This window comes from Solanum tuberosum, unplaced genomic scaffold, assembly GCF_000226075.1.
Source record: "Solanum tuberosum cultivar DM 1-3 516 R44 unplaced genomic scaffold, SolTub_3.0 scf00322, whole genome shotgun sequence".
Lineage (NCBI taxonomy): Eukaryota > Viridiplantae > Streptophyta > Magnoliopsida > Solanales > Solanaceae > Solanum > Solanum tuberosum.
Genome location: NW_006239245.1, coordinates 630,419 through 655,527, shown reverse-complemented (window position 1 = coordinate 655,527; position 25,109 = coordinate 630,419). Strand labels below are relative to the sequence as shown.

General features: G+C 33.2%; 3 protein-coding genes across 5 annotated transcripts in view; all 3 read left to right on the top strand.

Moving 5' to 3' along the window:
- The window catches only part of LOC107063231 (uncharacterized), a 21,560-nt gene extending 17,523 nt beyond the window's left edge, over nt 1-4,037 (top strand). For 2 of the 3 annotated variants that reach the window (XM_015314829.1, XM_015314828.1), the window contains exon 4: nt 2,350-4,037. In XM_015314829.1, the coding sequence (XP_015170315.1) occupies nt 2,350-2,450 (101 nt within the window). In that variant the 3' untranslated portion in view covers nt 2,451-4,037. Of the gene's footprint in view, nt 1-2,345 lie in introns of all 3 variants that reach the window. The other variant, XM_015314830.1, reaches the window with a different exon arrangement.
- A 6,043-nt stretch (nt 4,038-10,080) lies between these two features.
- LOC107063225 (protein trichome birefringence-like 42) lies at nt 10,081-11,787 on the top strand. The gene is made up of 4 exons (XM_015314816.1): nt 10,081-10,184; nt 10,463-10,638; nt 10,781-10,939; nt 11,365-11,787. Exons 3-4 carry the CDS (start codon nt 10,821-10,823, stop codon nt 11,654-11,656), a joined length of 411 nt encoding a protein of 136 aa, XP_015170302.1. The 5' UTR covers nt 10,081-10,184; nt 10,463-10,638; nt 10,781-10,820; the 3' UTR covers nt 11,657-11,787.
- A 5,095-nt stretch (nt 11,788-16,882) lies between these two features.
- LOC102594715 (HMG-Y-related protein A-like) lies at nt 16,883-18,000 on the top strand. The gene is made up of 2 exons (XM_006360396.2): nt 16,883-17,081; nt 17,320-18,000. The coding sequence occupies exons 1-2, from the start codon at nt 16,932-16,934 to the stop codon at nt 17,833-17,835; spliced, it is 666 nt and encodes a 221-aa protein (XP_006360458.1). The 5' UTR covers nt 16,883-16,931; the 3' UTR covers nt 17,836-18,000.
- The last annotated feature ends 7,109 nt before the right edge of the window (nt 18,001-25,109 follow it).

Sequence of the window (25,109 nt, the reverse complement as noted above, 5' to 3'; positions counted from 1 at the left end):
CATTGCACTTTTCCCACTGATCAAACAGAATTGGTTCAAACATGGACTTAGGAAATCGCCCATCTACAAAGCCTAGCTTGCTTTTCCCTACCAATCCAATCCTAAAAGACCTACTCCACAAAGCATAGTTTTCTGAACCAGTTAACTGCAGAGAGATCAGAGAACTACCTGGAGTATCAGTGTGTTGAAGAAATAACGGATGATTGTGATCAATTACTGGAAATGCAACTTGAGTTGAAGTTCCATTTCCATTTCCATTTTCATTTCCAGTGCTTGTCTCCTCAGATGCACTTCCATTCGCCATTGTTGTTGAGCTTTACTGTTGATGCTTTCTTTCAATTCACCTTTGAGCAGTGGTGAATCTGAGCACCTTTTGCTTAGCTACTTGTTGTTTAATCCTTTAGGATCGTGGGCTTTGATACCATGTTAACTCCATGAATGGAGATTAATCCTTGGAGAATTCACAGAGCATTTGAGAGAAGAAGAAGGAAGAAGATTGTATTAATGTCTTGATTCAGTGAATCTGTACATACATGCTTATATATACTACTCTTACTATGAATGAATACAAAATATCTCTAACAAACTTTGTAACTAACTATTGCCATGTCATCAACTAGTAACTAACTCTTGGAATCTTCTAACTAACATAAGCTTTGTTATTTCTGCATTTGCTAACACAAAGATTATATGGGAGAGGCCTAATTAGAGCCAAAACTCAGGAGATTGGGAGAAGTTGGTGGATATGACGGCTTGGGGAAGTTGTAGGGAAGCAAATATAATGTGGACTAGAATACTTGGTTTCATCAGGAAAACAACTAGAGAAGTTTTAGGAGTCTCGAGGGGTAATCCCATTGGGCATAAAAGGGTATTGGTAGTGAAATAAAGAGATTCAAGAAAAATCTTAAGCCAATAAGGTTTGTAATATGGTGTTAGTGTAAATCTTTGAGGGGGAGGATAAGATGAAAATTAGGGAGAAATATAAGATGGAGGAAGAAAACAAAGATAGTGGTCATGATGGATAAAATGATAATTTTTGAGTGTTTGTATGAAGAGCTCGAGTGTAAAGGCAAGAACAAAAAGTTGTATATGCTCACCAAGACACGAGAGACAAGAGCATGTGTCATGTAGACCAAATAAAGTGTATCAGAGAATGATGAACTGTTGGCAGAAGCGGCACACTGTTGACACCTAATTTTGACCCTCCCCGATAGTAATTAATTTTTGAGCTTTTTAGATTTCAAACGACTTAGAATAATTAGCTTTTTAAAATTCAAATAGTTTCAAGATTATTTTAGTTAATTTCAGTCGACTTTTTATAGTATTTTGAATAATGAATGTATTTCATATAATTATATATATAATTAATATATTTTATAAATATTTGAAAACCATATCAAAAGATTTTTGCATTGTTTTAGTAAATATTTTATTAATTTAGTCTAGTATAATTCATAGTTATAATTTTGAGTTATTGAAATCGGTTAGTTTATATTCGAGTTAATTATTTTATTTTGTTCAAGATTGAGAAGCTCATTAATTAATTATATTAATTCGTCGTATTTAAGTCTTAACCAAATTTACTAGGGAAATTCAATTTGGTCAAATCATAATTCATTTGGCTATATAAAAAGGGACTAAGTTGGGCCATTCACTTAGATTTTCCTACCAGCAGCCCACCATAATTCCCCAACCCAGCCCATTATCCATGCATAAACCAACTAAGACAATAACATACAACAATACAATTACATACGTGTCAGCCCATCTCTTTTTTTTCCAGCAAATACATAGCAAACAACGACCCCAACGCCCCACGCTTCATCTTCCTCGCGTGAGTAGCAGCAACAACGCAGTGTTGTTCCAGCAGTACTGTTCCAGCGCCATTTCTAGCCAAGAACCGTCCTTGCAGCTGCGAGATGAGACCACGTCGCACCTGAGGACGAATAAATTGATCTCGAGCGTCCATCTCGCCCTTTCCTCTTCGGGAATGGGCTGAATTTGCAGAAAAAGTATGTCTTCCTTAATTAGTGCAAGATTTTTTTAGGTTTGAATTTCGAATTGGGTCTTGTTCTTACCCGAAATTGCCCTCATCTTTTCCCCTCAAAACAACCCTAAATTCCCCCTATATATGCTCATTTTCTTCCTCATTGGAGGGGGATTGATTTTTTTTGGGGAGTTGGAAGAGTTCTTTTTAGCAAAATATAAGAATAGCTTAAGAAGAAATAGCTTGAATACATTGGAAATACCCTCCGAAATAGAGAAGCTATCCCGTTTAGGATCCTTATCTCGCTTTCTTTTCAGTAATACCCATTGCTCTCTCACAAGTTTCCTTTGAACTCGAGTTAGCTGCCCGGATTCTGCCCAGGCCTCTTATTCGCTGTTCGTGTTCAAGATTGCATAGTGGTGAAGTCGCCCCTGCTCATTTTCGCCTCAGTCGCTGCCCTTAAGAAGGTAACACTCCTTCCTTTTCAGCGTTCTCCTCGCCTCTGCTCCCATCTCGATTCGATATTTTTCGATGTCGGAAAAGCTTTGTTATATGGCCATTTATTATTAGTTATTGCCGGTTTGTTGAATGCTTCAATGCGATATATCTGTCCTATGTGATTCCATTATGTGGTCGGGTCAAAGTTTTATAGATTCACATCTTATATTTGTATTCCTCTGTTAATCTTGGTTTGTCTTCATCGGTTATGAATATGTAATAGTTTGAGAAATGTTTGCAATTTTAAGCTTCTAAAACGGCTTTCTATTCCTTTGATCTCGTCCTTAATGTCGAACCCCCCTAGCTTCCTATTTCATAAATGACTTGTGTGAAATTCTAATGTTGTGATATACTGATTTGCCTATGTTAATACTATTTTCCAATTGTTAAAACAACCCTTTTTCCTCCGTATGATTTAAAAAATGGCATTACCTTGGGTGTGGCATGCATTTGGCATAGTTTGTCATTGTGTTAAACAATATTGCTCAAACAGTAACCTTTCCAGTGAATATCTTGTCTATTTATGCCTATTTGAGCTTCTGTTCGACGTGCTTGATTCAGTAATTGAATAATGATGTTATCGTGTTTGGTTATTTGGATATAGCAATATTATCTCCCTATTCAAAAAATAATTTTGGGTCTGAGTAGTGCTGATCGATTACTTGCTCGGAAACATCCTTGTTTGGTATATATATTTCACGTAGAATGTGTTTATTTATGGGTTCAATAGTAAAAAAAAAAATTTCCTTAGTTGCTCCTTGCTCAACTGACTATAAACAAATGTGTGTATTGAAAAGGGTTGAATTATTTCTCTCGAATCTGTTTCTATTTATTCCTTTTGTTATTTTTGTTATTTTCTTTATTTTTATTTTGTTGTCCATATGCCTATGATGCCAGCTACTATATTGATTTTGTCAATTTCCAATGATCAATGTAGTTATTTCTTCAAAGCTTTTAATGCTCAACATTACTCGGCATGAAATACTTTAATAGGGTTAAGTGTCTTAAATCAGTTTAGTCTTGTTATCAATTTGGATAATATTTTAACTCCTTATTTCTCCTTTGTTTGCATGTGAAATCCGCTCGAGTTCACTACGAACTCCTATCTTCTCTCTTGCATTTCGGGGGGAGCCTTAAGGGCTCAAATTCCTTTTTCATCGAGTCGGCCAGCCTATTAAGAATCGATGAACAGGTTTCGAAGTTGAAAGAAAAGTAGAGCAGATCGGGAGTTGAAAAGGATTGGGCCAAAAGCCCGCCTCTATTATTTCTGAATTGTATTTTGTTATATTGGGCCTAAGCCCCCTCGTCATTATATATTATTATTGCGTTAGTTCTTAGGACAGGTGAAATTTGGGCCAGAGGCCCAAAGGAAATTATTTCTTTTAATTTTGGACAGGTGCCGCTCAAATGGGCCTTTGGCCTAAAACGAAAATGGGCCCAAGTGCTGGCCTAGGCGGACAGAAAACCAGACTTGGGCCCAAATTCCCCTTTTTTACTTTATTAGTGTTTATTTGTCAATGTGTTACTAAATCTTAAGGTTTTAAAACTCAAATCCCCAAAAGATACCCGTTTTGATTTTATAACTTAACTAAATCAATCACCTTTAACGAGGCCTAAAAATTTAATTTTGCAAAATATTCCACTTAGATAAAATCTTAATATTTCCCCTTTCCCGGTCCTACTTATAACAATTGTTCAAATCGGATTAAGTCAAATAATTAATCGTCGGATAACCACATTAGTGGACATTCTAGGTGCTTTTAAAACCTTCCTAGAATGTTAATAAGAACCTCGAACCCCCTTAATAGTTTTCAATAGATTTACTGTTTTAGTCTTTTTGAAAACAATAGTTTTCTTGATTTTTCTTAAAAATTAAGTGGCGACTCTAAACCAGTCCAATTATATTTTCTTAAATAAAACACACACATTAAATTGAGATAGCAAACATATTCCCTTAAGCTCTTGAACAAAGAAGGGGATAAGGATATCATGTCAGAGTAGTTAGAGCTAGCATTTGAAGACACATTCGATCAAATTTTGGGTACTATAAATCTATAAATGTTCCGGAGGTTTGGGGGAGGGTTATTTGTAAGATGAGGAGGGGAGGAGAGAGTTCACAAGGTGAGATCCCAATGAGTTTTTGGAAGAATGTAGAAAGACAAATACGGAGTAGTTGACTGGGTTGTATAATATCATAGTTGAGTGGTTTCATACTTATGGTAGTATGATTTTGGTATCATATAGTTTTTTTTTCTCCAATATTTATTAATATCTGTCGCTACACTTATTCTATACATTTCTATTTTGGTGTCTCTTTTTCTTTCTTACTTTCATGTGTTGATTACATTTTTTTTTTGAGTTGAGAGTCTATTTGAAACAACTTATCTACCCAACAAAGGTAAAGATAAGGTCTATGTACATTCTATTCTTCTTGACCCGATTTTCACTTGTAAAATTACACTGAGTATATTATTGTTGTATCTAAGAGATAAGAGCTCCTCCAATCAACCCTATTTTTTTAGAAAAAAAGATTAATGGTAAAGTAAAACTTCATACAAATCACTTATAACATTAATCATAATGAAAGATACACAATTTATATGAAAATATGAGTTACCCAAGTATAAGAAGGAAGATCTTTCAAAATAAAATAAAAAATCAGGGATAGTATAAAGACTAGAGGAAATTGGCAAGGTGTTATATAAGAAAAGAATTCTATGTCATCAAGAATAATCCATTTCCAATCACTTAAAATGAAAACTATAGTACAAGAATTCATTTTTTTAGTAGACCCATGTGATAAACTACAATCAACCCTATTTTTTGAAAAAAAGATTAACAAGTGAAGTAAAAGTTCATCTAAATTACTTATAACAATTAATCAAAATAAAAGATACAAAATCTTCAAAACCACTATACTAGTGATTTTTGTATCTTTTTATGGGAGTCCTACAACTAAAAGTAACAATATATCCATTTTATTGGAACTCTTACAACTTAAATAAGAATTTCTAATTAATGATAGTCACAGGATATACTTATAACTTGCCGAATTTCAAAAATTAAAACGAAAAGGAGATGCAGAAATAGTACTTCAAGATTCATTACGTGTCCAATGACTTTTGTTCTTCTTGGCATCTGTTATTTTGGCACAAATCTTTTTGGGTCTTAAAAAGAAAGAGTTCGAGAAGGTTCAATTGGCCGAAATGAATTTATAGATTCGCAGATTTATCGACATTAAGTTCGTAAAAAGAACAAAAATACTGAATCAAACGAGATATATAAGTGAGGAAACCCTTAGAAACATATCATGGTGGAAACAAGAAAATTTAAGGAATGGTGAAAATTCAGAACTCATTAATTTGTATGTAATCAATTATTAACATAACTCATAAATGTATATTAGAATCTGATAATAACTTTTTTTGTTGATAAATCTCTGACGTGGTACTGAAAACAAAAGGATGAACTATGTTTTCATCAACAAAAGAGTGATTATCATATTTTAATATATGAATTGTGTTAACGATTGATTTAGCACAATTTGTTGAATTTTGAATTTTCATCAATCCTTAAATTTTATTTCCACCATGGTATGTCTCTAAGATTTTCCTCACGTCTCTTGTTTGATTCAGTATTTATTCTCATTCATTTTGAAATTTGGAAAGTTATAAAATATATCTAGTGACTATAGAAAATCATGTTTTCATATATCGTAATTCTTATTTTAGTTGTAAGAGTTCGAATAAAATGAATATATCTTTTAAGTACTTATTTTAGAATTGTGGTGATCTAGCCACCTTGCGCACATCTAGATTGATTCCATGGAATATAAGTAAGTAAATATTAGAAGATGGCAACACATACAATCACGATAGATTCACGGACAATGGCACACATACACTTAATTTTTAAAAAAAAATAGTCTTTAGAGAACTTGAAATCATTTTTTGGAGTATGATCAGTTTGTCTGATGATAGTCTTTTGTCAACTTATATTTGTTTTCTTTTTTAGGCATCATATATAGGAAGTGGTGTTCATGAGTCACCATTAAGGTTGAAGGCTAGCAAGTAGTTGAGTGTTGTTATACTTCTAATAGTATGATTTAGGTATCATATAGTTTCTTTTTCTCCAATGTGTATTAATATCCACGTATTTTGTACATTTATTATTTGTTGTCTTTTTTTCTTTCTTACTTTCAAGTGCTAGATATTTTTTTTTGAGTCGAGGGTCTATCAGAAATAACCTCTCTATTCCGTAAAGGTAAAGATATGATCTGCATATACCTTCCTCAAACTCCGCTTCCACTTGTGGATCGGAATTACACTAATATATTGTTGTTATTGTATCTAAGAGTAAGCGCTCCTCCAATCAATCCTTATTTTTAGGGAAAAGGGATTAATGGATGAAGTAAAACTTCATACAAAAAACTTGTAAAATACCCTAAGTTAATCAATAGTGTGCTTCAGAGCATCCCTCAAAAATATGAGGAACAATCAGGACAATTGATTAATAAAGATAAGAGCTCATATTATGTATATAATAAGGCAAAACATGTATCTAGACAATTGATGTCACTGGTTTCTCAAGAGGTTAATTTCCTTTGACATACATAGGTTGCTCTATTGGTCATGCTAAGAAGAAGAAGGTACATTTCACAGTATTATTAAAGAAAATTCAAGACAAGTTACAATTGTGGAAGGGAAAGCTTCTAACTTTTGGGGGTAAAACAGTTTTATTAAATAGTGTGCTTAAGAGCATCCCTATTTATCTTTAATTTGTCCTTAATCCTCTCCCCCCAAGTGTGTAATACATGATATTCATAGAATGTTTGCTAAATTTCTGTGGAACTTTAAAGAGGAGGGAAGATCTATCCACTGGATAACATAGAAGGATGTATGTATGCCAAAAGAAGGAGGAGGATTGGGGCTTAGGTCTTTATTTGACCTCTCTAAGGCTTTTTTGCCAAGTTATGGTGGAAATTTAGGACAACCAATACAATGTGGTCTAACTATAGGTGGAACGAGTACTGTAAGAGGCACAAACCACATACAGTAGAATGGAAAGGGGGTTCTCAAGTACGGAAGAATATGTTATTGACAAGAGATTTTTTTTTATCAAGAAATTTTATGGGAAACAAAGGAAGGATATACTAGTGTATGATTTGATAATTGGACTCAATTAGGAGCCCTACACTATCATATGAATCTGAACCATGATCAAGTGGAATCAGTTAATCAGTTGTTCAATGAGGATGGATGGGATTAGACAGTATACAAGAAAATCTTGATAAGGAAACTTTTAATCATGTCACCAGAAACTTGGGAAACCTAACACCGTCATAGGAAAGAGACAATCCTTGGCGGATGCCCAGTGGATATGAAAAATTTAAGATTAAATCAGCTTGGGAGTTGTATAGAAATAGAAATGAGCCTATTGAGAAGATATTAAACATATGGGAGAAAGGATTACCTTTTAAGGTGTCATTCATGTAATATATGGAGGTTATGGTTTAGAAGAATTCCTATAGGGGAAGTTCTTGTTAGAAGAGGCATATCTAATTCTGAAATATGTTGGTGCTGTAACAGCAATGTAAACATAGTTCAAAGACGATTGTTAATCAAACAGAATATAAATTTAATTACAAACTTAATCATAAAATATTCCTTCTTATCTAGCGTACCAAACGATCTCGAAAGGTATTGTTTCTAACCAATGTATGTGACTAATTAACTAACAAAAGAAATAGCTTGTACGTTCTTTTTGAATATTTCTACATGTATAAGATATTAATATGATATAATTAAGACATTTCTTGAAAAGTTGACGTCATAATTAAGGAAAATGATGAATGTGGTTTCTCGTCTTAAAGTGTCACCCCACCTTCTTAAAAATTCAAATTATTTATATGCGTTCGAGTTATGTAAATTATTGATGTAAAAAATATATTATATCATTAAATTATATTTACTTGTAATTGGTAATTTATTTTATTTTCAAGATTATAAATTTTATATTTTAAGAATGTTTACTTGAAAATATTTTTTGGTGACATCCTGATAGTGTAAAAAGAAAATTCTTTAGACTGACAGTATATTAGTAGTTGATATTTTTTCAAATTACTTTCCTTGTATGTGATTGGAAAGTTCTTTAATTAATTTCTCAATTTGCTATGCAATCTGAGGATTTAAAAGATTTACAAGACTTATATAAAATAACATTAAATTTTCTATTCTTTAGATTTTTATTTATTATTCATACATACGTGATTAATTTACCGTTTAAAACAAATTTATCATATTTAGTAAGATTGATTAATCACTTGGGAGTAATTAATTTACTTTTTTTTTACCTTAAATGACTATGTAAATTAGGAAGGTGTATATTAATCTTGGTAGCTTCATTTAATTTGTTTAAGTTCTAAATTCTTGTATACATTGTCATTTTCAAAGTTCTCTATTTTCACAAACTCTTATCTAATGGAAAAGACTATCCTTTATATTCATTTTCTTCTCTTATTAATATCATGTTTTCTTCACAAATCAAATGGGATGAATTCAACATTGGAAAATTGTAGTTTGTTTGAAGGAAGTTGGGTTTATGATGAATCTTACCCAATTTATGATTCATTAAATTGTCCTTTTTTACTTAATGGATTCAATTGTCTTAAGAATGGAAGGGTTGATGAGTTTTATCTCAAATATAGATGGCAGCCTACAACTTGCAAATCTCCCAAGGTATGACTTGCTACTTAAACTCTTTTTCATATCTGGTATCTGTTGATGGTGGAAGGTAACATATATTTGTAAAATTAGTCAAGATACATGTAAGTTGACTTTATTATCATGATTATAAAAAAAAATAGTGGAATGGAAAATATAAAAAAAGTTGCCTTTGTGCCTCACAAAATTGATGCAAATCTTGTGTGAGATGTCTTTTTTACTTCACAAATTAGTGGATTCAAAGTATAAAATTTGAATCCACTAATTTTTTAAACAAAAAGAAATTTCACACACTCATCAATTGTGTGAGGCACAAAATAAAATTCTTTATATAGATTTTAGTAAAATGTAGTTTCTTTGTTTGTTCTTTTATAATTTTCTATGTACTTAATAAAAAAAATTATAACTATATAACCTATCAACAGAAATAATGTCTTCTTAAAAATATTTAAGGTTTTTTTATAGATCAATTTGACCTACATATCTACCCAAAATTTTAGATGGACTGAATTGAACTAGTTAAAATAGGTTGAACCAATAAATGGACAAATTGTGTCAGTCATATTTTCATGGATTAATTTTGTCAGTTCTAGTATTATTCCCACCATCCAATATTTTGTTAAACCTATATGTATAAATTGAAGTAAAATTTATCATCACTCGATTTCATGGACGGATTGAATGTCTCATATATATTTTCATGAACTGATTTTATCGTCCCTAATATTACTTCCTCCCTCCTCCAATATTTGGTTAAACCTATATGTATAAATAAATTTATTTTCTTGAATTTGTTGTCTATAGGTTTGATGGAAAAGCTTTGCTAGAAAAAATGAAAGGTAAAAAAATTGTGTTTGTGGGAGACTCATTAGGCAACAATCAATGGGAATCCCGTTGCATGTTTGCTTTATGCTGCTCTTCCTTCTTCCAAATATGACTATCAGACAGGGGATACTCTTATCACTCTCAAATTTCTAGTAAGCATAAACATTTATTTAATTATTTTTTTATGAGTCAAGCACGTGAAAATTATGTTTTCTTACATTATCAAAGTAATTTAACACTTGATAGCGGACTAATGATAAGCTAATAAGCTTATCGTGTTGATTTATTTTAAAGTTGATGTAATTATGTAAATATTTTTTACACTGTTTGTGTAAATAAATTATTTTATTTTATTTAGAAAAAAATTACTCTTATTGTTGATTTGTTCTTGAACTTGTCTAACTTGTTATTTTGTTGATAATATTGAAAGGAATATGAAGTGTCATTGCAATACTTGAAGAATGAATTTCTGGTAGACCTTTCCATTGAGAAAGATGGTAGAATTTTGAAGCTTGATTCAATTACCAACACCTCAATTTGGGAAGGAGCTGATGTTTTAATCTTTAACAATTATTATTGGTGGACTCATACTGGAACATTACAAGCGTAATGACTCGTTATTACTTTCATTTGTCTCATTTTATGTGAAAATAAAAAATATGATTTTAAATTCTGAATCTGTCTCTACAGCGAATGAGTCATTTATATATATGGAGCTCTTGATAACTATTTGTTCCTTTTTTTTTAGGTGGGATTACTTAGAAGTTGGTGGCAAACTAATTAAAGATATGGATCGTATGAAAGAATATAATATTGGATTGAGTACTTGGGCTAAATGGATTGACACTAACATAGATCCTAACAAGACTAGTGTTTTCTTTCAAGGAATTCCTGCTCTTCATTTTTCGCAAGTACCTTAAATTTGATGAATTATTATTTTTCATTCCAAATATTAGTTATTTTATACACATAAAAACTTTTTTCAAAATTTGTGTCCAATAGGAATATTCTATCATGTTCATGTGCTTAATTGGAACATATCTTAGTTTAAATGTCTGAATGGAATTTATTGATAAATTTAAGGGATTGTCAATACATGTATTATGCCCTTTAATTTACTCTCTGTGTTAAAAGCAAATTTATGAAGAATGAAGTTTATCTGACCATCCTTTCGTTTATACGACTTTGCTACCAATTACAACTAATTAAGGTAATTAATACTATATTCTTTCTCAATGAATGTGTCAAATCTTAAAAGACTGATAATATGAAGCGGAGGATATATATAACACTATATATATGTGATCTTTTTTCTTGGTTGGCTTTGACTAGTGGTGCAAATTGGGGTGAACCAAAGGGAGTAAACTGCAAGGGGAAAACCAAACCCATAGGAGGTTCAACTTATCCAGGAGAAAGATATCCAGGAGAACCTGTCATAAAGGAAGTGTTGAACACAATGAAGAAGCATGTACAATTGCTTGATATTACATTGTTGACTCAATTAAGAAAAGATGGGCATCCATCTATTTGTGGCACAAGTGGTGAACTAGATTGCAGCCATTGGTGTATTGCTGGAGTACCAGACACTTGGAATTTGCTATTATATACAACTCTTATTTCATAGACTATAGTGCTTTTTAAGTAGTAATTATTAATTTTAAGATCCTATCATAGTATAGGATTTGAATTATTTTAGGAGATATATATGATATGTCATATCTTCAAAAGTTGTTACAAACGTGATTTCCTTCTTAATTAATGTCTTTCAACTATATCTCTTAATTAGACACACTAAATGATACATATATCTGAGGTTCAGTTTATAATAGGATTCATAATAATGAAAACTAAAGGGAAAATAAGTAATTAGGTAATAAACTAACAGATTTCTGTTGTTTACCCTAAAAAGAGAACACAGTCTAGGCCCAAATCAAGATAATTGACCCAAGATAAATCTACGAGTGGGTTATGGTGTTGTCGGGGATGAGTACAAGACTTGTATTACCATTGTGTATTTGGTGAAAAACTCGTCCTGAATCCCTTATATTCATCCCTGATGGTGTTGCCAGGGAGTTTGATTATTGTTCAAAGTTGAGGGGCGAGTTTGATTTTTAAAGCAAAGTTGGGGGGTGAAAACGATATTTACCCTATAATATTTTGTATACACTAACATCAATATTCTATTAAATACCACTATTACATATAAATATTCTTATCAGATCAGCCAACTGTATATATTATCTCTTCATAGATGATTTCTCTTCATAACTCTAAAAATAATTAAAAAATTGCAATTAATACCACAACATGGTCTATATCCATCTACCCAAAACATATATTGTAATTTGAATGATCATTATTTATTAATATCTTAATAATGAATGAATTTACACGCGTAGAGATATGAGGGCATTAAAATTTTAATATACGACAATATTTCGCTTAATAAGGGCTCCTTCTTCTATTTATTTCTCTCCCTATCTCCCCATCTATCTATCTATCTATCTATCTATCTATCTATCTATCTATCTATCTATCTATCTATCTATCTATCTATCTATCTATCTATCTATCTATCTATCTATCTATCTATCTATCTATCTATCTATCTATCTATCTATCTATCTATCTATCTATCTATCTATCTATCCATCTCTCTCCCCTCTCTCTTTATCTCTACCCCTCCACTTCTTCTACTTGTTGGTTGGAGTCAATCATTGTATATCGCCCCTTTACTTCTTTCGATCTATCTCTTTCCTCTTCTATCGCTTTGTGTATGTGTGTGTTTTGCATCTGCGAAGCAACATGTACAGTAAAATGAAACCCTTTTACGATGAATTTTGGGGTGACCTAGTTCCTTCGATCCATCCGCTTGATGAGCTTTGATGATTTTGACATCATCTGATCATTTCTTATCATCTGGACGGCCCTCGATTACACTCAGGTTCTATCGTTCTTGTTTTGATATTTTATTTTGATATTTTGTTACTCTTGCATAGTTATTTTAGTATTCTTGTTTTATTGTTTGATGTTTCTATTAGATATTCTGAATTAAATTGCATCGAATTGATTGTACATGGAGTGCAAGTTCAGTGATAACCCATGAGGTGGAAATAATTAAGGAATTGCAATTAATACCACAACATGGTCTATATCCATCTACCCAAAACATATATTTTGATTTGAATGATCATTATTTATTATCATCTTACTAATAAATGAATTTACATATGTAGAGATATGAGGGCATTAAAATTAGAATATACGACAACAAAGTGAATTTCGCTTAATAAGGGCTCTTTTTTCTATTTATTTCTCTCTCTATCTCCCAATCTCTCCCTATCTCCCAATCTCTCTCTCTCTCTCTCTCTCTCTCTCTCTCTCTCTATCCCCCCCCCCCTTCCCTCTCCTTATCTCTATCCCTCCACTTCTTCTACTTGTTGGTTGGAGTCAATCATCGTAGATCCCCCTTTACTTCTTTCGATCTATCTCTTTCATCTTCTATCTCTTTGTGTATGTGTGTGTTTTACATCTGCGAAGCAACATGTACAATAAAATGAAACCCTTTTTTACGATGAATTTTGGGGTGACCTAGTTCCTTCGATCCACCCACTTGATGAGCTTTGATGATTTTTACATCGTCTGATCATTCCTCATAATCTGGACGGCCCTCGATTACACCCAGGTTCTATCGTTCTTGTTTTGATATTTTATTTTGATATGTTGTTACTCTTGCATAGTTATTTTAGTATTCTTGTTGTATTGTTTGATGTTTCTATTAGATATTCTGAATTAAATTGCATCGAATTGATTGTACATGGAGTGTAAGTTCAGTGATAACCCTTGAGGTGGAAATGAAAGTGAAGATTAATGCACTAGTCATACTCAAGATTTTAAATATCTTCGGTCTATAATTTAAGGAGACAAGTTTATTGATGATGATGTCACACACCGTATTGGAATGGGGTGGATAAAATGAGGGTTCACCTCTAGTATACTATGCAATAGAAATATGTCACTAAGGCTTAAAGCTAAGTTATATAGTGTGGCGGTTAGACTAACACTATCGTATGAGGCAGATGAAGGCAGTGGAAATGAAAATGCTCAAATGAATATGTGGGCATACTAGGAGAGATATGATTAGAATGAAGTTATACTACACAAGGGGTGAGTATTTTCCGTGTGAGGATGTATAATAGGTTGGTTGTACGTAGTAGGAGTTAGGCCGAGGTATATGTAGGTTGAAAAAGAATTAAGGGAGTAGTTTGACAGGACATGATACAACTTCAATTAACTAAGGACATGACCTTAGATAAAGAGGTATGATGGTCGATGATTAGGGTAGAAAGCTAGTAGATAGTTGAGTGTTGTCCTACTTCATGATTTAGGTATTGCATAGTTTCTTTTTCTCCAATGTGCATTAATATTTGTTGCTACACTTATTTATACATTTTTATTTTGTTGTCTTTTTTCTTTCTTACTTTCATGTGTTGGTTACATTTTTTTAGACGAGAGTTTATCTAAAATAACTTCTATACCCCTCAAAGATAGAGGTAAATGAGTTCTATATTTTGTCATCACTAAACCCCGCTTGTGAGGTTACACTGATTGTTGTATCTAAGATGTATATATGATTTCCTTAATCATCCCTAATTTTTTTCATAATAAGATTAAGGATGAAGTAAAATGTCATTCAAATCACTTACAACAATTTATCATAATGAAATATTAAAAAAAAAATTATATGAAGAGATAGTTACCCAAATATAAGGATGATGATGAGGGATAGTTATGAAGACAAGATAAGAAATGAAGAATGAAAGTTTGGATTATCAAGTATGACCCATTTCTAAGCACTCAAAATGAAACTATAATCCAAGATTTTTTTTCTTTCCAGCAAACCCATGTGATAAACTACAATTAATCCTATTTTTTTTATAGGAAAAGAATTAATGGATGAAGTAAAACATTATACAAACCACTTAAAAATATTAATCATAATGAAAAATACAAAATTTATACGAAGAGATGAGTTACTCAAGTATAAGAAGGATGATCAAGGGTAGTATCAAAACAAGAGAGAAAATGGGTAAGACATTGTTGATGAATGCAGTTCTAGGTCATTAAGAATTGCACAATTTCAAGCACTCAAAATAAAAATCATTACCCAAAAATTCATTCTTTTTCCACCAAACAAAAATGATAAACTACAATCAACCCTAACTTTTTCAAAATTTTGAAAAAAAGATGAATGGGGTTAGGTAAAACTTGATACTTTATCTCAATTTATACCATTTTCCCTCTTAAGAGAAATATTCAAGGAACTACATTCCTCACTTTACTGTCCCTTCCTATATCTTCCTAGCCCTAGATCGTTTTGTTTCTTCTAAGATAATCTCAAGTCCTTCATAAGTGTGGTATCCGGATCAACCCTGTCCTCCTGGCCTTGAGAGCCCTCTTTACGACGTTGATGTTTAGGTTGCCAATGCTGAAACTACATCATCATCTATTTTGGCCCCATCCTCCTTGTACTTAGCAAGCCTCCCACGAAGTTGTTTTATTGGTTGCTCCAAATGCACCTCATGTCGAGGATCCTTTTACTTTTGTTGTGACTTCTTTTGTGTACGTAATTGATGATGACTTCCCCCTTCTCTTGCTCTTACCTTTTCTCTTTGGATTCAAGTTTTTGTTGTTAGCTGAAAGCAAAAACCGTCCTCCATCAGTAATAAGTACTTCTCCCTTTTCACACATCTTCTGCGAATGATGTTTTAGCAGAGGGTCATATGAGCCCTTGGCAAACTGTCATAGCCTTTCTTGATAAACTAGATATCGAGTCTTTATTGGAACCCCATTTCTTCATCTAATTCCTGCAACGCCTTTTCAATCATCTATAACAAAAGAAAGGATTGGATTAGACTATAACCTCACAAGGCCCTGGCCACAAGGATCTTAAGTTACATTGCTTATCAACCAAATTGAGAAGAGGTAACCCCTCCTCAAAATGAAATCTATAACCAAAGAACTCATTTTTATCCAATAATCAACCCTAATTTTATCAAAAATTCGGGGAAAAAAAGAAGATAAATGGGGCTACAAATCAGTTAATTCTAACAAAAAAAACACAAACTTTAGTGAAAAGATGAATTACCCAATCGTAAGAAGGATGATCGGGGGTAGTCCGAAGACCAGGCATAAAACGATCAAGGTGTTGTTGAAGAATCGAGTTCTGGGTCTCTGATAATGGCGCATTGGGATCAGTATTGGACATTTTCACAATCCCTTTTCTCAATTTCTCCATGGCTTTCTCCTTATTATTCTTCTAATTTTGTTACTTCTATTGCACATTAGAATTTTCGCAAGTATTTTAACGAGTTGACAGATCAATGACTGGTGTTATTTCATTATTTGGAGAAATTTTCAGCTGTTTTAATGAGAAATCGAAGATTTTTTTTCTCAAATAAATGATTTTCAAATAATGAAATGTCTTTTTTCAAATAAATGATTTTCAAATAATGAAGTGTCTTTTTTCAAATAAATGATTTTCAAATAACGAATGTCTTTTTTTAAAAAAATAAAACCATTTCCAAAACCCCAAAAAAAAATTCAAATTTCTTAACTGTTTTAACGGGAAATGAAAGATATTTTTGTTTTTTTTTTCAACTAAATGATTTTATTTTGAGATGATGCATGAGGTGTCTTTTTTAAAATAAATATTTTTTTTAAAAAAAAATCATCACCCAAAACGACAAAAAAAAATAAATCAAATTTCTCAACATAACCGCCCAAAAAAATTCTATAAATAGGGAATACCACCAGAAATGATGCATCTGTCAACACACCAAAAAAAAACTTTTGAAAATTCTAAGTTGCTGTAGAAGAAGGAGAATCTGGAGAAAGTCATGGACAAATTGAGAGAAGGAATTGTGAAAATGTCCAACAGTGAACCTAATGCGCCATTATCAGAGGCCCAGAACTCGATTCTTCAACAGCACCTTGATCGTTTAATGTCTGGTCTTCAGACTACTCCCGATCATCCTCCTTATGCTTGGGTAATTCATCGTTTCACTAAAGTTTGTGTTTTTTGTTAGAATTAACTGATTTGTAGAAAGTTTTAACTAATCCCATTTATCTTTTTTTCGAATTTTTGAAAAAAACTAGAGTTGATTATTGGATAAAAATGTGTTCTTTGGTTATAGATTTCAATTTTGAGGAGGGGTTAGATCTTATGAATTTTGTTGATTAATGATGTAATGTATGATTTTAATCGAATGATTCGTTTTGTTATAGATGATTGAAAAGGCGTTGCAGGAATTGGACGAAGAAGGGGGTTCTAATGAAGACTCGATATCTGAGTTTATCATGAAAAATAATGACAGTTTGCCGAGGGCTCATACGACAATGCTGAAACATCATCTGGAGAAGATGTGTGAAAGGGGGGAAATTGTTATGATTGATGGAGGACGGTTTTCGCTTCCTGGTGACAGCAAAAACTCGAATCCAACGAGAAAAGGAAAGAGCAAGAAAAGGGGGAGTTCGTCAAATACACAAAAGAAGCAGCAGCAAAAGGAAAAAGAGGAGGATCCTCGACATGTGGTGCATTTAGAGCAACCGAAAAAACAGGGTCGTGGGAGGCCTGCTAAGAACAAGGAGGACGGGGGCAAAAAAGGTGATGGCACAACTTCAGCATTGGCAACAAAGGAACCAGAAGATAAGCGTGAGGGGGCTCTCAAGGGCCAGGAAGACGTGGATGATCCAGATGCTGTACTTCTGAAGGACTTGAGATGCAAAATGATGAAGGACTAGGAAAGCGTTGGAAGGCACAGTAAAGTAGCATTCCCTGAAGTTCAAGTGTTAGCGGATATATTTTAGTTGTTTGTATTTCTCTATATACAATATTGTAATTCGAACTAATAGTGTTAGTTATTAGACAGAAGCTATAGTATTATTTACTAGTCGATTGTAGTTTTCTTTTCTGTAAGTTATGCTCTATATAATAAAACTTGTGTACTCTCTACAGGCTTTGCCTATTTATAAAATGTTGTAGTCTGAATCATCGCCTTTATTTCTCTGTCTTGTTGTTGTGTACATTTTTTTAAAGATAGTCGCTAGGGATTGACGTATGTGTAGTTGATTGATTGATATATTTACTTGTCTAGTGTGATATTGATGCTTGAGTTCAATGTCTATTCAAGAAATTCAACTAATTTCTCCATGAGCTTTGCACTGAAATCTGAATATCTAAAAACTTTTTCTTTTTCAATGGAATAATCATAGATGTAACACCTGAAAATGGTGTGGTCGAGGACGTTGCATTTTTTTTAAATTTGTTCTCTCACCTGGTGTTCGATATCTGTTGGGGGGTCCGATTAAATTCATATCTGAATCAGGAAATCTCGCATTAAGGATAAATTCCCCTTCTGGAGAGCAGAGTACCTGGATGGATCCCTCTTTGAATTTCACTTTGCTGTAGCAGTCGCGAATGGTAATGGAAGTAAGAGGAAGGTGAGCAGAGTACTTGTGACGTTTTCAAAATAAAAAATGGCATCCTAGAGGAAGGTGGCACTTCTTTAAATGGGACGCATTATGCAGAATGGTTTCCGATCACAATGACAAAAAACAACAACCAGGAACCTCAACAAGTAACAACGGAGAACAAAAAAAGAAGTGAAGAATGGAAATGACAGGACGCAAGTTGATGAGAAAGAAAGAGAAGAGCAAAAAGAGGTCCAGACACAAGGGTGATCACATTTTCAGAACAGGAGAACAAAAATGAAATTCCCACTACTATGCAAGAGAAGAGAAAGGTTACAGGCTTACAGCTATCCCAATCTTGGTAACAGTTCCTGTTATGCTTGTACTCTATGTTGCTCAGACTCTTAAAAAATGTCAACAGGTGCATGACGGATTCTCCATAAGTAGTATATTTTTGGAGAATCCGACACAGATAAGGCATCAAAAGTGAAGAGTCCGCACAACTTAACTTGCACCTCATTGAGGAAAGCTAATCAAAAAGCGATACAATATTCTCTAATAAGTCTTCAAAAACCGTTTGTCAATTATGTTCAGATTACAAATTATATTAGAATGCTTGATATGCAGGGGTCTCTCTAATGTTAACAATAAGATATCGTTGTTCTAGAACAATCACTTCACTGTGAACATCACTATTCAACATTTTCATATACATTTGTGACTCATTTGGCTACAACTTATTTTAACAGATGGTCTGAAATTACCTATGGAGATATCTACAATGAACCGAAGACGCTAGGAAATAACGTCATCACTGCAGAACAGGCTATGAAGACCAACAACAGTCCTGAAAAAAGAGCTAATCTTGATAAAGCTAAGGCCAAGTATGTTTTAAATCTCATGATGATTGAGGAGTTTGGTATGTCCCTTACTTGAATATGTTTGTCTTAAAGTCGAGTCGTTATTGATGAATCTGATAAGTTAGTTCGAGATGTCTAATGTCATGAATACGAAATGAAATTCTTCCCAAAGTACTACGATCACAAACGTTTTATGTAAAATGAACCTCAAACATTAAAGTAATAGATTCCAAGTATGTTAATATGCAAATTAAATCTTTTACAAGTTCCATGATCGTGCTAAGCACGAATCCCCAAATACAACAGATTGTATCCTGAACCTACTTATGCCTTGCAGGTTACAGCCCTTTTTTGTGATGTTAGTCTTCATGGTTAACTCATACTAATATTGCTATGATTCCTAAAGTAAATTCCCCTCAACATTTTTCTGAAATGAGACCTATTAGTATGTGTAATGTAATTAACAAAAAATTAACTCTTTGAATAGTAATGCTGATTTTATCAAGTCAAATCATCAAGAACATAATACTAGATGTGAAAGTTTAGGGGCAGTGTGTTATCATGCCTTCCGAATCTGTCAAAGTACTAGTCGTACCGTTGTAGTTCTTGCCATAGGTTGCTTATTGTGTTTGTTGTTGTTGTTTTTGTGTCTTTCTTGTAGACTATACAACTTTTCTTATTAACAGTTATGCTTTCTTCATTAGACACACTAAATGATATCCATCTATCTAATATGTATCTAAACGCAATAGATACATATATCTGAGGTTCAATTTTCGATAGGATTCATAATAATGAAAATTGAAGGGAAAGAAGTAATTAGGTAATAAACTAACGGATTTTTGTTATTTACCCTAAAAAGAGAACACGGTCTAGGCCCAAATCAAGATATCTGGCCCAAGATAAATCTACAAGTGGGTTATGGTGTTGTCGGGGCTGAGTACAGGACTTGTGCAAATTTTGGTATTACGATTGTGTATTATTGTGTATTTGGTGAAAAACTCATCCTGAATCCCTTATATTCATCCCTGATGGTGTTGCCGGAGAGTTTGATTATTGTTCAAAGTTGAGAGGCGAGTATGATTTTTAAAGCAACGTGGGGGGATGAAAACGATTTTCACCCTATAATATTTTGTATACACTGACGTCAATATTCTATTAAATACCACTATTAATTACATATAAATATTCTTATCAGATCAGCCAAGTGTATACATTATCTCTTCATAGATTATTTCTCTTCATAACTCTAAAAATAATTAAGGAATTGCAATTAATACCACAACATGGTCTATATCCATCTACCCAAACCATATATTGTAATTTGAATAATCATTATTTATTAATATCTTAATAATGAATGAATTTACATACGTAGAGATATGCGGGCATTAAAATTAGAATATACGACAATAAAGTGAATTTCGCTTAATAAGGGCTCCTTCTTCTCTTTATTTATCTCCCTATCCCCCCCCTCCCTCTCTCTCTCTATCTCTCTCTCTCTCTCTCTCTATATATATATATATATATATATATATCTCGCTCTCTACCTCTCTTTATCTCTATCCCTTCTCTTCTTCTACTTGTTGGTTGGAGTCAAGCATCATAGATCGCTCCTTTACTTCTTTCGGTCTATCTCTTTCCTCTTCTATCGCTTTGTGTATGCGTGTGTTTTGCATCTGCGAAGCAACATGTACGATAAAATGAAACCTTTTTTGACGATGAATTTTGGGGTGACCTAGTTCCGTCAATCCACCCACTTGATGAACTTCGATGACTTTGGCATCGTCTGATCATTCCTTATCATCTGGACGACTCTCGATTACACCCAGGTTCTATCGTTCTTGTTTTGATATTTTATTTTGATATTTTGTTCCTCTTGCCTAGTTATTTTGTTATTCTCGTTTTATTATTTGATGTTTCTATTAGATATTCTGAATTAAATTGCATCGAATTGATTGTACAAGGAGTGCAAGTTCAGTGATAACTTGTGAGGTGGAAATGAAAGTGAAGATTGATGCACTAGTCATACTCAAGATTTTAAATATCTTCAGTCTATAATTTAAGGAGACGGGTTGATTGACGATGACGTCACACGCCGTATTGGAATGAGGTGGATAAAATGAGGGTTCACATCTAGTATACTATGCGATAAAAATATGTCACTAAGGCTTAAAGATAAAATTATATTTTTGGCCCTTTCCCGGGTTATAAACTAATGAAATTCTATTGTTTACCCAAAAAAGAGAACACAATCTAGGCCCAAATCAAGATATATGGCCCAAGATAAATATACGAGTGGGTTATGGTGTTGTCGGGGCCGAGTAAACGACTTGTGCAAATTTTGGTATTACGATTGTGTATTTGGTGAAAAACTCGTCTTGAATCTCTTATATTCATCCCTAATGGTGTTGCCAGGGATTTTGATTATTGTTCAATATTCTATTCAATACCACTATTAGATATAAATATTCTTATCAGATCAGCCAATTGTATATATTATCTCTTCATAAATTATTTTTCTTCATAATTCTAAAAATAATTAACGAATTGCAATTAATACCACATCATGATCTATATCTATCTACCCAAAACATATATCTTAATTTGAATGATCATTATCTATTAATATCTTTATAATGAATGAATTTACGTACACAGAGATATGAGGGCATTAACATTAGAATATACGGCAATAAAGTGAATTTCGCTTAATAAGGGCTCCTTCTTCTTTTTATTTCTCTCCCTATCTCACCCCTCCCTCCCCCCCTCTCCTCTCTCTCTCTCTCTCTCTCTCTCTATCTATCTATCTTTCTCCCCCCCCCCTCTCTCTCTCTCTTTATTCCTCATCTTCTTCTACTTGCTGGTTGGAGTCAAGTATTGTAGATCGCCCCTTTACTTCTTTCGGTCTATCTATTTCCTCTTCTATCGATGTGTGTGTGTTGCATCTGCGAAGAAACATGTACGGTAAAAGGAAACCCTTTTTGACGATGAATTTTGGGGTGACCTAGTTCCTTCGATCCACTCGCCTGATGAGCTTCAATGATTTTGACATCGTCTGATCATTCCTTATAATTTGGACGACCCTTTATTACACCCAGGTTCTATCGTTCTTGTTTTGATATTTTATTTAGATATTTTATTACTCTTGCCTAGTTATTTTAGTATTCTTGTTTTATTGTTTGATATTTCTATTAGATATTCTGAAATTAAATTGCATCGAATTGATTGTACAGAGTGCAATTTCACTGATAACTCGTGAGGTGGAAATGAAAGTGAAGATTGATGCACTAGTCATACTCAAGATTTTAAATATCTTCAGTCTATAATTTAAGGAGACGGGTTGATTGACGATGATGTCACACACCGTATTGGAATGAGGTGGATAAAATGAGGGTTCACCTCTAGTATACTATGCGGTAAGAATAAGTCAATAAGGCTTAAAGATAAGTTATATAGTGTGGCGATTGGACTAACACTATTGTATGAGGCAGATGAAGGTAGTGGAAATGAAAATGCTCAAATGGATATGTAGGCATACTAGGAGAGATATGATTAAGAATGAAATTATACTACATTAGGGGCTAGTCTCCATGAGAATAGGAAGTGTGAGGATGTATGACAGGTTGGTTGTACGTAGTAGGAGTTGGGCGAGGTATATGTAGGTTGAAAAGGAATTAAGGGAGTTGATTTGACAGGATATGATACAACTTCAACTAACTAAGGACATGACCTTAGATAAAGAGGTATGATGGTCGATGATTAAGGTAGAAAGCTAGTAGATAGTTGAGTGTTGTCCTACTTCATGATTTAAGTATTGCGTAGTTTCTATTTCTCCAATGTGCATTAATATTTGTTGCTACACTTATTTATACATTTTTATTTTGTTGTCTCTTTTTCTTTCTTATTTTCATGTGTTGGTTACATTTTTTTAGACGAGAGTTTATCTAAAATAGCCTCGATACCCTCAAAGATAGAGGTAATGAGTGTTATATTCTGTCATCACTAAACCCCACTTGTGAGGTTACACTGATTATGATTTCCTCAATCAACCCTAATTTTTTCAAAATAAAATTTAAGGATGAACTAAAATTTCATTCAAATCACTTACAAAAATTTATCATAATGAAAGATTAAAAAAAAATTATATGAAGAGATGAGTTACCCAAATATAAGGATGATGATGAGGGATAGTTGTGAAGACAAGATAAGAAATGAAGAATGAAATTTTGCATTATCAAGAATGACCCATTTCTAAGCACTCAAAATGAAATTACTATAATCCAAGAATTTATTTTTTTCGGCAAATCCATGTGATAGACTACAATTAATCCTATTTTTCATGGGAAAATAATTAATAGATGAAGTAAAACATTATACAAACCACTTACAACAATTAATCATAATGAAAAATACAAAGTTTATACGAAGAGATGAGTTACTCAAGTATAAAAAGGATGACCAAGGGTAGTATCACGACGAGAGAATTCATTCTTTTTCCACCAAGCATAAATGATAAACTACAATCAACCCTAACTTTTTCAAAATTTTGAAAAAAAAAAGATGAATGGGGTGAGGTAAAACTTGATACTTTATCTCAATTTGTACCATTTTTCCTAAGATAAAGATTCAAGGAACTACAATCCTTGCTTTACTGTCCCTTCCTATATCTTCCTAGCCCTTGAGAGCCTTCTCACAACGCTGATCTATTGGTTCCTTTGTTGCCAATGCTGAAATTATATCATCATCTATTTTAGCCCCATCCTCCTTGTACTTAGCAAGCCACCCACGACACTGTTTTATTGGTTGCTCCAAATGCACCTCATGTCGAGTATCCTTTTCCTTTTGTTGCGACTTCTTTTGTGTATGTAATTGATGAATTCCCCCTTCTCTTGCTCTTACCTTTTCTCTTTGGATTCCTTGCTAAGTTTTGGCTTTAAGCCACTGATTGTATTGAGTTCCCTGCTGATAACATTGCGTTTGTGTAGCTAATGTAGTAGCAACTGCTGCATTGATCTTGCTTTTAATTTAAATTGTTTACATTTATAGTGGTCACAAATGTAACATTTGATTCACCATATGCAAGTTTCCGCCTTTGCTTCTCACCACCACTATGGAGCAGATAATTAAGGAATTTGACAGTGACATTCTACTTCCTGAGGTCTTTGTTCCGTATTCTACAAGTTCTTCGGAGTTTATGTTAGGCCCGTGCTTCAAGGATGGATTTCAGGAGTTCCTCAATACTATCAGAAGTTCATCAAAGTGAACACGCGAAGGAAATCCATCCTTGAAGCACGGGCCTAACATAAACTCCGAAGAACTTGTAGAATACGGAACAAAGACCTCAGGAAGTAGAATGTCACTGTCAAATTCCTTAATTATCTGCTCCATAGTGGTGGTGAGAAGCAAAGGCGGAAACTTGCATATGGTGAATCAAATGTTACATTTGTACATGACCACTATAAACGTAAACGATTTAAATTAAAAGCAAGATCAATGCAGCAGTTGCTACTACATTACCACAAACACAATGTTATCAGCAGGGAACTCAATACAATCAGTGGCTTAAAGCCAAAACTTAGCAAGGAATCATACATCATAATCAGCACCACTGTTTTTGTTGTTAGCTGAAAGCAAAAACCGTCCTCCATCATTCATAAGTAATTCTCCCTTTTCACACATCTTTTACGAATGATGTTTTAGCAGAGGGTCATATGAGCCCTTGACAAACTGCCATACTCTTTC

What these genes read in the sequence shown, in the direction of transcription:
- LOC107063225 (XM_015314816.1), top strand. Translation starts at nt 10,821, where the DNA reads ATGGATCGTATGAAAGAATATAATATTGGATTGAGTACTTGGGCTAAA. An exon ending in ATTCCTGCTCTTCATTTTTC is followed by an intron (nt 10,940 to 11,364) that starts GCAAGTACCTTA and finishes GGCTTTGACTAG; the next exon opens with TGGTGCAAATTGGGGTGAAC.
- LOC102594715 (XM_006360396.2), top strand. Translation starts at nt 16,932, where the DNA reads ATGGACAAATTGAGAGAAGGAATTGTGAAAATGTCCAACAGTGAACCT. An exon ending in ATCATCCTCCTTATGCTTGG is followed by an intron (nt 17,082 to 17,319) that starts GTAATTCATCGT and finishes GTTTTGTTATAG; the next exon opens with ATGATTGAAAAGGCGTTGCA.